The sequence below is a fragment of the Euwallacea similis genome, chromosome 12 (genome assembly GCF_039881205.1).
Source record: "Euwallacea similis isolate ESF13 chromosome 12, ESF131.1, whole genome shotgun sequence".
NCBI lineage: Eukaryota > Metazoa > Arthropoda > Insecta > Coleoptera > Curculionidae > Euwallacea > Euwallacea similis.
In genome coordinates, this window is record NC_089620.1 from 1,467,208 (window position 1) to 1,485,727 (window position 18,520).

The following is an 18,520-nucleotide window of genomic DNA, read 5'->3' on the forward strand; positions in this document are numbered from 1 at the left end:
CTCAGGTCCTGAAATTCGAAATCAATGTTCAGCTAAGAAAGTTTAGCATTGTGTTTGCATTGTTTCCCTATCTAGAACTGCTTTCTATCTATTTGTGAAAATAACACAGAAAACACCACAGTTAAACCCTTATTTTCCAGTATTCGAAAACTTACACGAACAACTTGAGTCTAATCGGTGGAAAAAATCCCGCGTTGTTTGCTATTTTCGCAAATACCTTGAAAACAGTTAGGAAAAAAGAAAAAGATTTAAAATAAATTGAAAAAATAATTTGAGTTTCAGGAACTGAGCACTACGTGACGTACCACAAGAAACCTTGAGGTGGAACAAAACGGCCTGACCCCAAAAATTGAATCACCCTGTATGTTTTAACATCTCATTAAAGCTGAGTCAGTAAATTTGCGTTTTCGCCGACGGAGTGAAAAATTCATTAGCGACACAAAACAGGCTGTTAAAGTGTCACTTTGAATACCTAGGTAGTAGATATCCTTTTACCCTTAATCCGAAAGGTTCCTTTCAGAACATACTTGTTTTTGCCACGTGTTGAATTTCTTCATCACCTCCAGGCTGAAATTTGTAAGTATAAACTCAGTATAGCAGTAAATCAATGCAATCTTTTCGACGATAGCGAATGCTACTTGCCACAGCAAATGAGCCAAAGCCTAACATAGGAGCAGATTTTCCTCTGGTTATTTTACGGCACATTGTCTTTACAACGACACTTGCCAGGGCCATATATTTTATGTCTAACATATGCACGATGAAAATATAATTTACTTGCCGATGCAGATTATCCTCTAGTTATGATATTTCGGGTCGGCCGGACAAGCATAGCTGAATTTGTTTGTTCTACGACACCTTGTCTGTGTAACGATGGTGAGGAGTACTCACCAAAGCAATACAGGATATTATTTAACTACGTAGCCAAACTTCAAGGAGTGATTTTTTGAGTGATTCTAAGATAAAAGGATTATATAAACATACTTCTGGTAATGCTTCGTTTTCACAATACAGGGTGTTAAACTTCTTTTTTATCGTTTTTTCGTAAAAATAAAACCTCACTTTAGAACAGTAGCACGATAATTTCCGAACTCAATTTATGGAAAAAACCGGATCGGCCGCGCGGGTTTCTAGTTATGGCCGCCCACTTCATCGGATTTAAATCCGTTAGATTTTTTCCTTTGAGGACATGTAAAGTCCTTCATTTATAAAACTTCGGTTAATACTGAAAAATAATTCATTTAATGGATACGAGATTCATGTAATCATATAAAATATAGTTCAGGAATATTTCAACGTGTTCGGCAATCGATGTTAAGACAAGCTAATGTTTGCATTGAAGTTGAAGGAGAACATTTTCAGCAATTATTGTAAGTTTTATGTTACTTATTGTTTAATTTTTTTACTAAAAAAACTGCATACCATTTGTTTAAGTATAGTTTTAATAAAGCGTTTTCCTTCTTTTTAAATTTCCGGCGTCATCTCTCTGTACGCCACTAGTAAAAGGAGGCAAACAATTTCTAGCTTAAAAAATTCCTTTGTACTACATTAAAAACCTGTCACCAAGTTTCAACGTCATATTAGTTTGCGCCCTCTTGTTCTTTAGGAGTTTTTTTCTAATATGTAACGAATTAAAAAAAAGTATGACACTCTGTATGTTGAAAACGAAACATTATTGGATCTATGTTTACATAAACTTTTCGTCTTAGAATTATTCAAAGAATCACCCCTTGAAATTTGGCCACGTACTTAAATACACCCTGTATAGCCTATGCTTAACATGCAGACAAATCTTCAGAAGGTTCATATTGCAATAGATTTTCTCTGAACTGAAAACTTCCATTCGCTTTGGTTTGAATAGCACTTTAGATTTGTGGCGTAAAGCCTCATCAACGTGGAAAGTGACTCACGCTACTGCATTGTAGAAAGAAGTTTTGTCGGCGTGGGACTCAAAAGGTTCTTCTGAGTTGGTAACTTCACTCCAAGTGGTGTCAAGATAATTGTCTAGGGAAATTTCTGTTGGCATCTTATTTTATAATTTTAACAAAATTTCCCCTTTGTCGACTTTCAACCCAATAGCGAATTTATTGATTTCCCATAAAAATATTAATCGGCACGCCTTTCCCCAATCAGTCAGCTTTCAGATACTCCGAAAGGGGTGAGATTTCCATATAGCTTAATCAGTGAGACCCCTCACCCCTCTGACCCCTGCATATATCTAGATAGACTCGATAATCAATAATTATACCCTCAAATATAAAGAGAAAAGAGCCTGCTGATTCGAAGTCGCTAATGAATGAGACAAAGATGCAATGGGGGATGAGAAACAGAGAAAGAGGGTAGAACTCGGGTTTCCATCAGGAATCCGCAGTGATTTTGTATTAGTCATGCATGTTTTACGACACAAAGATTACATTCTGGTGGATATGGGTGACCTTAGCTTTTAATTGAAGATTACAACAAGGAGTTGTAGCCAAACAGTCCTTACACGGTTTGCGAAGCCCCAGAACAATTTCTTAACGCCCTTCGTGGCTCGCGCCCCCCTTGGACCCCTGATTGCGATTGACTTTTACATTAAAACCCCCCCTATGCTTACCCATTTTACTAATTACAATGTGTCCCTGATGTGTCGTTTTTCTTAAACGGTCGTTGTTCTTGCCGACACGATTTTGATTAAAAAAATCTTGTGTTGCCTCCACCATCAATTATAGGGAAATTGTATTTTTCGATGGTTAGTTTCAGGGTTTGCAATTAAAATAAAAGGAATCTGGTAGTGTAGCAATATGGGGATTTTCCACCTAATTAGACCGCCGAGGGCCCGAAGGTCTTAACGTAAATCTGGCATCCAGGCAAAATTGAAATCCAAATTAATATGCTGTAGCTGAGGTGTTCCGGAAGGGTTATATCGACTCTTCTTGCCTGATTACTTTATTTGATACGTGGATGGCGGAATTTGTCTTATTGAAGGATATAAAACGCGTTCCAATTTCTATCCCTCCCGTCTCCAACTCCGCTATTGTAAGCCAAATTTGCTCGGGAATGGTTCCGTGTTATGGGGTAGATTTTGATAGGTTGGAGCTGGATTCCGTAATATGGTGTTATTAATTCCTCGACTTTTTGACTCTGTGCGGTTTTATGAACCTGACTGAACGGTCTGGCATCTGGTCACGAAGCAGAATGTGAATTTTATTGTTACTTTTTCCTTAATCTTCGTCTCGAAACACAAATTGGGAGAATCGGGGAATATCTTGAGGTCTCGCTTTTAGCCACTAATATTGGTCATCCACGTTCTTACTGGCGAGCCCTGCAGCGGTGGGTCAGCCTTCGGTATCTCGAAAACTTTGAAAGTTAGGAATCTCGTTAGGATGTTGACGATATATCAGGAAATCATTTTTGCATCTACGGGATAGTCCGAAAAGCGTCATTTAGTGGAATATTCGGAGTCACTCTATATCTTTTTAAATATTGCGCACATACCTTCTTATTCAATTTCCTTTAAGAGTAGTACATTAAAGATGAAAGACACCAGACAAATGATGGCGGGGGCGGGAGAGGGGGGGGGGGGGGTTCGTTTAAACACGTGCAACTTGTTAACAGCGTTGTCAGTTCATAATTTTTTTCCTATGCTCGCTGATGCGTTAATTTGTTTATAAAAACGTACCTCCGCCCCGTTAACATTAAAACTCGCTCGTGATCTGCGGTATCTACGCCCCTGTCGTTCCGGGGAGCCAAATACGGGCAGAGATCTAATATTTAAATTAGACGTAGGCCTCTTCTTTCCCCGTTGGCAACCCTTATTCGGATCCGCTGTGATGCGTGTGCCCGTGTGTATTCGTTTTTACCTTTTCTACCCCTTTCGAAGGGCCTTAATTAGTAAAAATTTCCGATCTCCAACTTCGAGGCCCCGCACCCTCGCCTGATTGATTGTAGCTTCGGTCTGAAAGGGTGTTTTTTCAATCGCGATGCTGAATTTTTCATATCTCTCACTTCTGAACCGACACGTGATTTCCATTTTTAGGGGGAGGGGGGGGAGGGGATTAATTGATGCCCGTGTTTCCTCGTGTATATGTTCCGCTTTTATTGTTTCTTGGACTACTTCGAGTGCCTCCGAGCCTCTCCCCTCTATCTCTTTCAAATCTTAATTCTTTTGTTTTTCCTCCCCGTTCAGGCGATTCGTCATAATTAATTCCTTCAAATGCGAGAGAGGGTGGTATCATGTGAAACAAAAAAAAACAGAAAACAAAACAAATGCTATCTAATCTGATTATATGGCCTACTAGGCTTTATGCCTTATTCTTTCGAGGCGATTTTAATTTCGAAAGTGAAATTTATGGTGATTGGGCGAGTTTTAAGTATGCCGGCGAAATGAGGGAGAAAAATTTTATTGGTTGCAGCTTCCGGATGAGACGGGGTCCCAGTGCCGAAAGTTTGCCGATTTAAATGAATAATAATAATAACGAATTGCGTCGATTGGGGGTCCTGAAGTATTGCCAACACGAGACCTCCCGGATTTAATAAATAAAATAGCGAAAACGTCTTGCGTGCTAACGCGAATGTCTTGTATATGGCGACACACCAATCGGGATCAAGCAAGGCTGTCGTTAATTTTAACGGCCAGTAATTATAAGAAACATTCCGTTCTATTTCTCTACTATAAAGGTTTTACGGTTTTCTATAAATTTTCTGCACATAAACCCAAACCCAAAGGCATTCCTAAGGAACAATGGAACTATACCTACATACACGTTGTTCCAACTTATGAACTTGTCAAGACTCAGGTTTGAGAATGGAACAACGACTTTTTTACTGCTCTGTCTTGGATTTTAAAGTATGTCCTAGACGTTTTTCTGTCCATCGTTACCAAGGAATCATTATCAAAGAGACGTCTTATATTCACTTCTTATACATTGTAGTTGTTTGTTTTCGTTACCTTTGTACTGTTTATTTTCGATTTTCTACTCTTTTTCCCAAGTTGTGAAGATGGAGCCAGATTTGTCAGCGAAAGTTAACAGGGGTATGACTTTTTGGGCCTTAAGGACTCACAACCCATTGGTGTAAATTTACCTTTTTGGACACCTTTTCAGTAATTAACAATCAGAAATATCGCTTTATTATTTTCCCCGTTCGAACGAGTCCTTTGCTTTATTAGCTCATGGCGACATCTGAGTGCGAAAGACTATTACATATTTTGAACTTTTATACTATTATTTTGAACCGACACGCCTCTGGCTCTACTTAAATACTGATAATAAAGATCAAGGAATTGAAAAAAAGCAGTGTCGTCCGCTATGTAACATTCCAAAAATTTTAAATATTCAAAATGGAACTGGGGGTTGAGGAATTATGGATTCAGAAAGCGGCGGGAATAAACATAAACCCTTTCATAGCTCGATTTTAGCGGGCGGCCGAAATCAAACATTTTTGGGTTTATCTTAATGAAATTTTCGTACGTGTACACACGGCAGCATCAGCGAGGCGTTGCTAGAGTGACTCATTTCCATAATTGATTATAAATATGTGGCGGCGCTGTTTTAAAACCCTTTTCCTGCATCTCGAAGGGAGAATCGCCCAGTGGCGTCCCAGAGATGGTAGTTGAGCACCGAGTCCACAGCTGAATCCGTCAAATAATATAATCAATGCCTAAGGTGTGTCTTGCGGGACGGCCTGTATAGTAAGGGTCACTCTTATTATACCGGTTGTCCTGAAAGTTATACCCTGCAGACAGTTGAAAAAATTAACCAGAAAATGATCATTTCTTCTGTATTTCTCCCCCCTAGCTCAATTTTGACTCTTTTGATGCATGAGGAAGTAGCTTTGACGCTTATCTTGCTTGTTCCATGAAATATTAATAAAAGCCACTCGAGCACTAAGAAAAGAGGTAATCATTATACTCATGGTTAAGAAGCCTTTCACGAAAAATGCTAGTTCTCTCTCTGAAATTAATAGTCGAAATCGTGAAAGTACGCACTAGATTCACTCGTACTCGAATTATGTTCAAATCACATCGAAATAAATGGTGCTAGATGTTGCTAAATAGACATTTTACAGATATTCGTATTGATACATCCTTAATAATAACTTAATTGGGCCTAATGATTGTTAATTTATATTTTGTTATTCCATATCCTGTTTTGCAAAGTATTCAGTTACCGATCAATAAAACTTTTAATTTGTTATTATTTTCCGAGTTGGTTGTGTAACGATCTGTGAATCGACGAGTTTGATTAGGTTTAAATGACAGCCAATAGCATGCAGGTGTGGAAAAAGCTATGTGTTGTGGAGCAACTGGAGTGTTTCACGAAACATTTTAAATGGTGATTCCAATCTTCTACGTAGATTATTAATTTAATGAAAATAAGCACTGAGCCTAATTGATTTTTCCACAGCCTTCTGTACTCCTGCAGCTGTACTTTTATGGCTAGTGATCAGTAAAGCGGCGCTTGGTTTGATAGAACTTAGTAGAATTTAGTAATTTTTGGTCGGTTTTGGTAAACTACTTTTAATCAGGTGAATGGTAGTGTCAGCTATTAATCAATGATATGAACATCAATATCGCCTTATTATCGGGCGATTTAAATGCCTTTGATATTATCAAAAAAAGAAAAATGTAAAAGTTGAGCAATAAAATTTGATGTTTGCTTAATCTCATTTGTGGAATTGTGCTGAAGGTCCTTGACCATTATTTGGATCATGAGAGATAAAAATACTCGTCCCCCATGGCGAACCGAGATTTTTGATAAATAGGAAGAGCACATATATTAAGAAAAAAACTATTTCTCAATTAGAAATGTAGCGTATTATCGTTTTGCTTCGTATCTGGGTCGAAACCGACCTGCCAATCCAAATAACTTAAATGTGCTTATCTTTACAATTAGTTCTGTATTAAAGATTGACGTTTATTCAGAAAATGATATCCGGAATATTGAACAGTTTTCTCCGGGGGAATGGAAAACGTAACGTCAATTTTAGGCACTCGTTCCTGGAACTGACTGAAGTGGATCCTCTAAATAACTAATAACCGACAGATATTCCGCAATTTCTTGTAGATTGAGATTGTGTTTTCAACCATCGATATCGATCTATTGACTCCCTACATATACTCGACATTATGCTATTTGCATTTCAGCCAAAACAAGATCGAAACAAATGTAAAATCAACCCCCACGAACTAGCCTCAACGATCATCCCCCCCTTATATTCGACAATTAGTCTTCTATGCCACGAAGACTGAAGTATTATATCGATTGATTATTGGTCGTCCTTGTTCGGCATGTCCAATTAAAACCACAGCTATCTCTCTTCGACGTGTGCAGAAATCATTTATTTCCACCTATTCTAAATATCACAAGCTTTAAAAGACAAGGGGTTGCAAAAGGCGGGGATGCCAAGGGCGACGCGGATTGATAATAACGTGTATCTCGCGATAGGATTTCTTTCTGATGTCAGTGGCGGGCAAAAATAGTTTTAAAGTTAGATAACATTAAGGATAATATGAAGAATGCCAAAAATATATTAATATTAAAAAAATTCATGAGAAAATGGAATGAAAAAAGAGAGGTTTGATTACATACAAAAATCAAACAGCAATTACTTTCCTCAAATCAGCCTTTTGGAATGATTGATTTTCTGACATGACACATGTCAGAAATACTGTCATTTTTAACGATCGAGAAAAGGAATTTCAGATTTTTTAGTCTATAAAACCAAAGCAATATACCTTTTGGTTGATAAATACTCAGAACACATTGGCGCAAAATGATTTTTGTAGCCGAAGCACTTTTTCAATAATTGATTATCTGCAAGATCGTTTTATTAGTTGTCCCCCTTGAATTAATTATTTGCCCTTCGTTTTAGTTGAAATAAACATGAAGTAACAAAAAAAGTAATTTTTCGTAAAAAAGTTGTCACAAAAGTAGACATTTCGAACACAGTCATCTCAAACAATTGAGAGTTGCCACATGCTTTCAACGTAAATTTATCGTCAGCTATGATCTGAAATGTTTTATCATGGAAATATTTAGTGGCGGGTCAAGGGTATTCGTCCGAGTCTTTAGTAAAGAGCAAATGTTATTCTCTCTATATTAGAGAATATTGTGCAATTCCACTGCACCAGGAACCCTTACTGGCGGATAATTATACTTACATGTTAACATGCAACATATGTATTATATGAAAGAATAATTCTATACTCCATTAAAAAAAAGGTCGCTCTTAATATCTGTGCTCAAACAGTGGTAGACAAGTGTAACAAAAATCACTTAACAAAAACCGGATTCATCGAATCGAGAATCGGCCTTGATGGCTATAAATTATTCTTAGAATGAAATATTAGTTTTAATCGCTTCCTCTGGGATTTTTCAACATACGATTAGGTCAATGTTTGGTGTTATGTCATTTGTTACTTTACTATTAATGTTCTAAGGCAACTTACTGTCAATAACACTTTTAAAGCACGTAACTAAGCTAACTAAAAAATCAATATTTTTGCAATAATTATCGAAAATTTCGGCTAAAAATTTGCGATAACCTTTGCAACTCTTCGATCTCGATTTTTTCTAATGCGTTACCATTATTTTTAATCTTTCGATAAAGTTTATTCAATTTTAATGATACATCTTCGATGTCGTAATAATCAATTACTGAATTCAGTACAGAGTGATTCAAATTTCGATCGAATGCGTGATTTACAGTGTCGTTCTAACATATTTAGATGTCGAGAATTGTGCGAAGGATGAAGTACAAATCAAGTGGTTATTTAATGGTTAAAGACTTATAAGTGGGCAAAAGTGTTGTGGTTTATCTTTCTTTCACTGGAATTCAAATAATTTTAAACCGATTTAACGGAGTTTAGTCAGGGCTCTAAGGGACTTTCTAAAATATTCTCTACAAGTGGGGGAAATAACGAATACATTAAATAGTTAGAGCTGTTTTGGATTAGATTTTTTAATGAGATTTAGAACTATTTCACAAGAAACTTAATGAACCAGCTAATTACCGTTTTAACCTGGTGAAGATCCATAAAATTATTGTTTTTGTTATTAAAGTACAGGGTGGTCAAATCTGAACTGTTTTTGATTAATTTGATTATTTTATTTAATAAAACCCTTTCATTACTTACACAATAATACAATCTATGTGGGTTAACGACGTCTTCATAGCTTCATCGATTATACGCCCCATCCCTAAGCCAAATTGAAAAGTGCATAAATTTGCATGCATTCGTGAGTCTGAAGTGCGAAGTTTCCTTTGCCAAAAGAAAACGTTTGGGGAAATAAAAGGAAAATTCTCTATGCAGTTAGTTACGAAACGCCTTTTGGTTGGTTTCCAATATTATCTCATTTGTTTTGACTCGATTCCCTCATGAGGATGAAAAACAGTTTTCCTGTTATTTAGCCTCCAAAAAAATCAAAACCAAAGATTCCGGTTAATACCACTGAGCAACGTTGTAAAATCTCCTCAAAATACTTCTTATAAAGGATGATACCCTGTTAATCGGTTTATCGGAAGTAACAAGAGAAGGCTCCGAGAGAAACTTTTCTCAGATTGATTTTCCCCTGTTTGGTTTTTAATACCTACCTTATTTATTGGATTTATGCGCCGTCAAAAATTGGGTATTAACAGAACTTGGACCATGCAATATGTATATTTATTAAGAAATAAATAATGTTTACCTCCCTTCCCTTGACAAAATGGAAAAACTCTAAATTTGAAAAAAACATTCAAATGTAAATTATTTTTCATATGTACAGGGTGTCCTAACTTTGTTGTTTAAAGTATCTCAGTTATTAATGAAGATAGGGAAATGTGGTTTTCGCGAGGGTTTGTTACTTTTTTGTGTAATATACCAAAGTATAAACAGCTTTGTCATGACCCTTTTTCAGACTTTTTCGGACTTTTATCTGGAGAAGTTTTGACAGATGACATTTAGCACTTAGTTTTCAGAAAATCGTGTGATTTAGCCACCATAAACGAAATAAATACGGGATGAAACGATTTAAGATACCCGATAATATACAGCATGTATTTAAAATGGCGCCCGAGTTTTTCAGTACTCCTGACATCATGATGTACTGAAAACGTTGGGCGCCATGTTGAACACTTCCTATGTAGGGCGTTCTAAGAAAACCATATGTTGTAAAAAATGAAGTGCGCCATTGAATTCTCCATGAAAAAAGCTATGGAACACCCTGTATCCTTTTTTGAAATAAAAACGAAGACGACGAACCTATGAGGAGGTCCCAAAATGGCAATTTTTCTACATCATCTTATTTGGTGAAAATCAAAAGGGATACGACAAATCTGTTTATAACCTCTTTCGGTTCACAAAAAAAACGAGCAAATCTTCTTTCACCCTAACCTAATAAATGAGATACGCGGTGAAGACAACGAGAATAGGACACCCTATATATGAAAACGAGCCGGTCTTGGCAAAGGAGTTGTATAGGATAGGCCTACACATAAAACCTCACTACACTACTAATATTTATTCCACATCACTTAACACTTCTTTATAGACCTAGACAGCTGTTTGTTTTCCCATCAGCTATTAATCGACTAATTACAAAATAAGCCTCGTTTTACGATTACCTACACTATGGATTTCAAGGCTTACAGGCATTAGTCAGGTAGTTAACGTACTTGCAGGAATTAACATGATAGCGGGAGCCATTTTGACCGACTAGACCTGACTGCAAGTCACACATGCGTGAAGCCATTGAATATTCCGCAATAACAAATGACTTGAACAGGAAATGGTGTAGTTTTTTTTACCTAAAATGGATGAGTTAACTTGTTGTAGGGAGATTTTGGATTTAAAAGAGTTATAGGTGTTAAATTGATATAAGGCAAAGACGGTCATGTCGTAACGTTAAAAATAACGGTTCGAAGCAAAAACAGCCCTGGAGCGATGATGTGTTACAGAGTCATTAAGAATCATGAATATTTAATAAACGTGTTTTACGCAATTGTTTTAAAACCACGAAAACTATTTTTTAGTGTGATTGTGGACGGTTTTTAACAGAAAAAGTAAAAAGATATTGTTAATTTTTACACCACTGTAGCTTAAGTCGTATTAATTAATCACCTTGTATTATAAGTATCTATTGATTATTGTATAATGAAACAAATCGGTATCAGTGTGAACCGATATTTAAATGTCAACTACAAAATGTGCCGAATTTTTATCGGGTTTGAGTCCATACTTCCGAATACTGTTACGTAAAAATCGGAATATGGTTTGTTCTATACCGGGTAATAACGGAAAGTGGGTACACTGTAATTTTTTATTATTTGATATAAAAATTTGGAAATTTAATCCATACAGAACAAAATTACAAATTTTTCTTGATAATATTTAAATTTCTGGTACTCCCAGTTTGCCCTGAGCTGATTATAATTTTAGATTTTCTAAAGGAGCGCCCTGTATTCTTTGACGCTTTTAGATTAAGTAGACCATTTTATCTACGATTTTGTAAATTTTTAAAAAGAATTAAGTCTTTTTTTAAATGTCCTTGTTTTTTAGTAGTTGCTCTCATCCATATTCTGTAAGTCTCATTTTTTTAACATTTTACATTTTAAATTACACATTTTAAAACCAAAACACACAGTCTAAAGCCACACATTTCCTAAATTAAATAAAATAGTCTAGTTCCATTAAAATTTTCTAAAATGGTCCTGTCGTAGGTAGAACGATCAACTCAAACCAAAAATGGAAAAGTACAGGGTATCCTACATAGAATTCACAAGATAGGATCAGCCGGAAGAAATATAATATTCAAAATTACCAAGAAAAATGGTAATATTGTCTTGTATAAATTATTCAAAGTTGAAATTCGTATATGAAATAGTAAAAAGCTGACAGGGTGTTCCCACTTTCTGTTGCCAGCCCGTATAGGATGTCTTTAAACTACACAATTCCCTTGATTCGTGTAGGTACACGGCATCTCCGAAATTACATTAATCACTTAAAAATGATCATTAATAACGTTTAAAAGACTTCAACCTTCATTAAAAACCCCACTTCACCCTAAAATAATGACATTAACCCTAAAATAACGACCCAAATATACAGGTTCAGACGTATAGCGAAAATATATTATGTTCCTCTTTCTCCCATATTAGTATCAAATTTCTAATACCCTTTCGATTTTACTTTGTTTTAGATCACGTAGAGTGAAAGTGTGCGCTCCTAAGTATAGATATTTTGCCGGGGATAATTAATAACAATATTGAAACCCAAAATTAGATCAAATTAAGGAAAAGATCTCACCTATTATGCCTAGGCAGTGGACTGCTCATTATTTTAACCTTTTTCCGATTATGATAATTTCATTAAACGGAAGGCAAAATATCTGCTGCTACCCTTTTACTTTACCTTTTAAAAAATAATATGTACATAAAGGGTTGACTGGCTCTCTTTATGAGTATTGGGGTTCTATAGGGTTTGACGCACAGCCTGAAAGCACGCTTTACTTTGTGTAACATTTATAGAAGCAACATTTTCTTTAAAGGGGGACACTATAGTAAAAAAACACTATTAACGTATTTGTCAAGAAGCTGGGTAATCTAGGAACAATTTAAACGTGTTACGAGCCATAAAATGCCATAAAACCCTGTAGAGACTTTCATTAGTGAGTGAAAATCAAAGAGAGATTGATTGATCAATGTTTTTAGATGGTTTTATGGCATTTTAAAAATAGGAAACTGCCTGAAAACAAAATAAATGCCTGTCTTGTGTAAAAATAAAAACAGGTATTTTAGTTCCCGTAGATTGGAAAAATAAGAGGCGCATGTTATTTTCGCTCCCCCTTATCTAAATTATATCAATTTAGAAACTGATGTTAAACGTCACATTAGCAGTGGAAATAGACAAATTTATTGAGCGATGGACTCATAAATACTTCGAAAAAATCTATTAAAAAGCGTTTTCTAATGCAATAGCTAACAGATAAAAATCGAAAAGCACATGTTTTCTGATCCTTTCTGTTATTTTTAGGAATAATAAATTGATCCTCTTTGTCTTGGTCTCATCGCGATTCGTATATCTACGTTATTAAAGATGACGAAGCCTTCGGGAAGAGGGAGATATGCAAAAAATCGAAGGGGAAAATGTCTTTTTGTGTAAAAAGTGCATAGTGCATGCTCTGGCATTGACTTTTATCGTATCTTTCATTAGAAACTTGCGCGGACGTGAAAAATTTTGCGAATCGTTACACAAGAAAAATCCTGTTGGTGGAGATGAAACGGTAAACCGACGGTTAATCTGTTATATAATTAACCTGTTTTGAGAATAATCAAATAAATAGTTATTAAATTCATTAACTATTAAGTCAGACCTCACACTATAATCACCTAATTAAAGTTTAACCTAAATTAACTCAAACCAGAATTAATGTGCCATTTCTACTGGCGAACAATAATTGTGAACCAATTATTTACGGGTCCGAGTTTTTTTACAGACGAGGCGACGTTAGGAGCCTCGACTGGAAAATATCAACGAGTGCTGTAAAAAACCTAATGGACGTGAATCGTATATTATTTCAGCTCATACCGTCGCCTAATTTACGAGCGATTTGTGTTCTGCATTAAAGCAAACTACGTTTCTTGACAATGTGGCGAAAGCAATTTTGTTTACATTTGTCACTCTGACGAGCTCTAATTCAATCCGGTTGCATGCAAAGAAGTAAATATGGCAATATTTCAAACTATTTTTTGACTAAAATCGGTGTCCACTATTGTCAGAATAAGGGACAAATAATTCATTCGAACCGCTGCAATTTTTCAAACGCTACACCCCTAATTACAGTCCGATAAGCTCATTTAACAATATTACAATACCAGATACTGTAATGTTCGATTTACCGGCCGCAAATCGGTACAGGTGAAAGAGATCTGCTAGGACGGTATGACACAACGTAACGTACTCTCAGCCGACAATGTAAATTGATAGCCGAGGTTATCCATCATCAGCGACCGAGAATATGATTTTCCTACGACGAACGCATACCATTTTTTTCTGCAATTCAACATAAATTTCAAATCTGTAAACATAATCTGTACAGGGACGGCGGCACGGGAATGTCTAGCTAGAAGAGTAGCAATGTGTGATACATTTTTCTTAATTTCAATCATACCCTCATCAAAGGCAAAATTTTGTAGCTTAGCATTTTGCCAATAAAGAAAAAGGGTTATAATAAAGCAACCCATGGTTTTAACCACCCGAAAAGTCGCCTTCCAGCGTTTCCAAGCTACACAATGTTACTTTAATCGCCCCTCACGTCATCATCAAATTTCTATCAAAATCGAATTTGTCGTGATTCGGTTCGCAACAAACGAGGCTAAATACCCATATTCCAGCACGAAATCCATTTTTTTTTTCGCATCGAATATAACAAGTTATATTGAATATTGTTGTCAAAAGGCATTAAACGGCATCGGGACGTATCGAAAAACAAAAGGAACGCTATAAAAGGGGGGAACGAAACACGCAAATCAAAAATAATAAAATCCCTGGTTGGGATTCGGAGACGTGTAAAATTCCATCGAAACGCGCCTTTCATTATGTTTCTATACTTAGTATTTATTTTTATGTTTTTTATTTGTTAATGTAGATGAAAATACGGGTATTGTAGTTTTAAACAAAAGCATATGTCGGATTAAAAACTGTCGACCCTGCTGGATTAATGGGAACTAGACGTAGATTTATACGTCGATATCGCCTTAGCGGACATAGTCACGTGACCCAGGCAAGATATGAAAAACACAATTTTTTATTGGTAATTGATTGTATCAGGTGCCCTGAGGGTCAACGAAATTGGAAATTATCACGTGATCAGCAGGCATAAATTCTATTAGTTCGAAGTTATTTGGGGCGTTAATCACGCATTTTGTATGGGAAACTAACACTAATCAGGTTTGAAAATCGAACCGTTTATTTCCTTTGAAAATTTACATTGCGTAGCTAAGCACAGTTGTAAATATTCTTAAAGGTGGCAAAGTAGGGTGGGGGAGCTCAAAATTCCTAAAGATCGCAGTTTCTGGACTGTTACGTTAAATTGGAGGTAGCAAGTTGCACTTAACATCAATTCGTTCATGTGTACATTTGTGCCACGGTAAAATATTAAGTGACATTTGCACTCTCCTCCACCCTTAAAGGTAAGCTGTGGACCTTAAAATTTTACATACAAAATACACTGCTGGCACATAATGTCACTTAATGTTTTAATGGCAGCAATACGTTTTACGTGGGAAATATTAAGGTCCTCCTTGGCTTAACATTAAGGGGACGGGGTGTAAATGAATAAACGAAAGCTTATGGGATTGCTTATGCTCATAAGAGGCAATAGCCATTTTCGAATGTCATGATCTAGATCGATTACCTTCCACTGATCGTCAAATGTACTCATGATAGCAGGGTTTCTTTCTCTGAGAATCTCGTTAAATTTGTGGCTAATGGCAACATGGTACATACTACTTTTATGTATGAAGTTATTCGCTTAATATATAATGAGCTGATATATTGTTATAAGTTATAAGAAAACAGTCGATAAGGTTCCCCCCATGTTGGAATTTCGATAAAACTATGGTCGATTTGAAACTTCCGTTTCCTCCCATCAGGCGATAATTTTAGTCCTATCGAAGTTCAATGGCTTAAGCCGATTGATTGCGCAAAAATGAATTGTGGTATTTTCTGGTCGACCCGGAGGCCGTAAGACATGCGTATGAAAAATTCTCCTTTCTCTCTTACTGTGGCAAAATATATGTACCCAAATCCCAACAAGGGCAAAAGAAAATTAGGTATCGCCTTACTTGTGGTTATGCAATAAGAGGTATTTGAGTTGGCGATTCCAAACATACTTAAATCCGAGCCATTTTATTTATTTTCGTGAAGGTTTTATTCGGTATTGCATGCGAGGATATTATAAACTTGCACTATATTTCGAATAATTTAGTACGAGCGATTTTCCACAAGATAGGGGCAAATATTCGAAGCGGATAGGCAAAATACTTTCGGTTTGTTATAAATTACGTAGCAAAAGGGTTTGTGTTTCGATGCGACGTGTAACGCGTACGCGAATGCTTTATTTATTTGAATGCTTTAGATTAGTCGAAAAGTCGATTTGTTTGCTTTAATGGCCGCACCACTTGCATGTCTAAAACGGGTTTAAAGTGATTTTAGAGTTGGGAATGAGCACGACATGTTTTTATTAGAGAATTATAGTTCCTTCTTATCTATTTGCATCGCTATTTTCTGTAAGGGCCACTTTCCGCATATCGAACTTTGATCAAAAATTATGTTATGGGAACTTTATTCGAGTTATGTTTGAACACAGAATTCTATAGTCTTCGATAAAAGTGGAAAATATCCGAAGAGGGAACCGGATACGCTGGTGAGGGGACTGAGAAATCACTTAAGAATGGCTTGAAGAAGAAGAAGTAGGTATAGATGAAGAAGTTCTGCAAGTGCTGTATTACAAGTTAAAAGAAAAAGTGGGCTGAAGAACTTAATCCAGTGCCACGGTGACAAAACAGACATTTAAATGAAATGTTTAAGAATATGATGAGAAAGAGACTAAAAGAAGAGAAAATTTCAGGATTGCATTTGACGATCAATAAAAAGCCTTGTTAAGTCTTTAGTTATCTCTGCTGTTCTCACGACCTAATCTCAGCAAAACCCATAGCCAGTAGACTTCAACAATTTTTGACAAGTTTAACTATGCAGATCGTAAACCCTAATATACGCTTCAACTTCAAGCTAAATATCTCAAAAAGTGTACGAGGTATGCGAAAAAAAAACCAAAAAAATTCTAAGTTTTGACACCATTTTTATATTATGTTTAGACAGGGTATCTAACCCTGAAGTTAGAATATTAAATACTGAACCATATAGGCATGTTAATTGATTTTAAATGTAAATTTGATGTTCCCAATATGATAATCGGAAGTGTGGAATCTCAAATCGTGGTTTCCAGGTATGCTGTCGTATCCATGAAAAATAATTTTTTGTTCTATTGTACAAATAAAACTCTGCATATCTTTACCCATTGTTTCCACCTCCCATCAATTAACTTTATATTTTGCGTTGTTTTGCACTATTGAATATTAGAATGTGCTGCCTTTTTATTTATTTATTTTTTTATGTTTTAATTTTTTTAATATTCTCTTACCTCTTTGTCTTTTGTTGCAATCTCAGACTCGAAACTCTGCCTATCCATATTCGAGGTGTCTTTGTTTTCGCAATTGTTCGTTCCATTGTTGCCAGATAGTTGCTCTTTTAATGTCGTCACTTCTTTTTCTGCCAAAGTTGCCCGCTGAAATAAAACAAAGTCTCGCCTTAATACCAATATTTTAATATTTAAAATGGTTGACGAAACAGCACAATAATCCGCTTATAACACTTTGCCTTCCCTCGGGGACTTCCGCTAGGATGTTTGATTTAGGGGGTCGTATTTTTGCGTATAGAAATCGGCGGTTTTTAATAATCTAAATCTAAATCCCCTGGTTTTGATTAGAAATCGTATAAATCATATGTAGACGGGAATATACGTATACAGATATAGATGCGTGGGGAGGCGCGATATTAAAAAAAATATATATGTCATATACGATATGTGTCCTCCATTTAAAGGCTTTAAATGATTTATTTCTTTGCAGCCTTATTGTCAGCCCAAACCGGCATAAGCAATCAAAAGAATATCCGTTAGAGACCAATCGTCGGTGCGAGGATTTTTCTCAATGTACCTCACCTCTAAGCATTCAAATAGGACTTCCTCATTATTCCCAAAAGTATTAAATGTCAACCCATAGTACCATTCCAAAACCTAACATGCAAATGATTGACTCAGAAACAAAAGAGATTCGAGCGACCTTTGTTTCATTATTCCTATTTAAAAACAAAAGAAAGGGTTGCGCCTCAAGTCTGTGTGCGTACGTCAATCACTCCCACGCGAAACAGCCAACTTGACCAGGCTTCCGGTATTTTAAGTCTTTATTGCTAACTAGAACCCAGATCAGCTTAATGGGGAGGCCGTATTATTTCTAATGGACAATTTTTTAATTGAAAAGTCCGTCAAAACAATCGGGAGCTAAGAAGTTCCTTGAAAGGTGTTGGAATGAACACCCCAACTTCAATGATTTCATTCTTTTTCAGGTTTCCGGTTTGGGATTTCAATCAGCACGACTGGAAATTGAAATGATGATGATTGGCAGTGTGGTCGCTAAACCTTTGGAAAATTCAACTAATTTGCTAGTTTCTTGTTCGATGCAGTGAATACGACCTGTGATGGCCATCGTCAAGGATAACGATTTTACAGTCATTCGGCCCAAAAATGGGTACCTAAGTTTATTATCCATTTTTTTTTTAATCCGAATTATCTACACATCCTCTAGAACCAAATTTCGTTTTTTGCCTATTTTGTTCAATTACCTGCTTTATTTTGTGATCATTTACGCTCAATTGTTTTCTATCTATTTGTAATTAAAATCAATTGAATATCCACACAGCAGATTTGCGCTGTAATTT

The 18,520-nt window shown here is 36.0% G+C and overlaps 1 protein-coding gene across 5 annotated transcripts in view; it reads right to left on the reverse strand.

The window, feature by feature from the left end:
* The window catches only part of cut (homeobox protein, cut), a 69,040-nt gene that overhangs the window by 18,958 nt on the left and 31,562 nt on the right, over positions 1 to 18,520 (reverse strand). For all 5 annotated transcript variants that reach the window (XM_066395754.1, XM_066395756.1, XM_066395753.1 and 2 more), the window contains exon 2: positions 17,166 to 17,309. In XM_066395754.1, the coding sequence (XP_066251851.1) occupies positions 17,166 to 17,309 (144 nt within the window). The remainder of the gene's footprint in view (positions 1 to 17,165; positions 17,310 to 18,520) is intronic.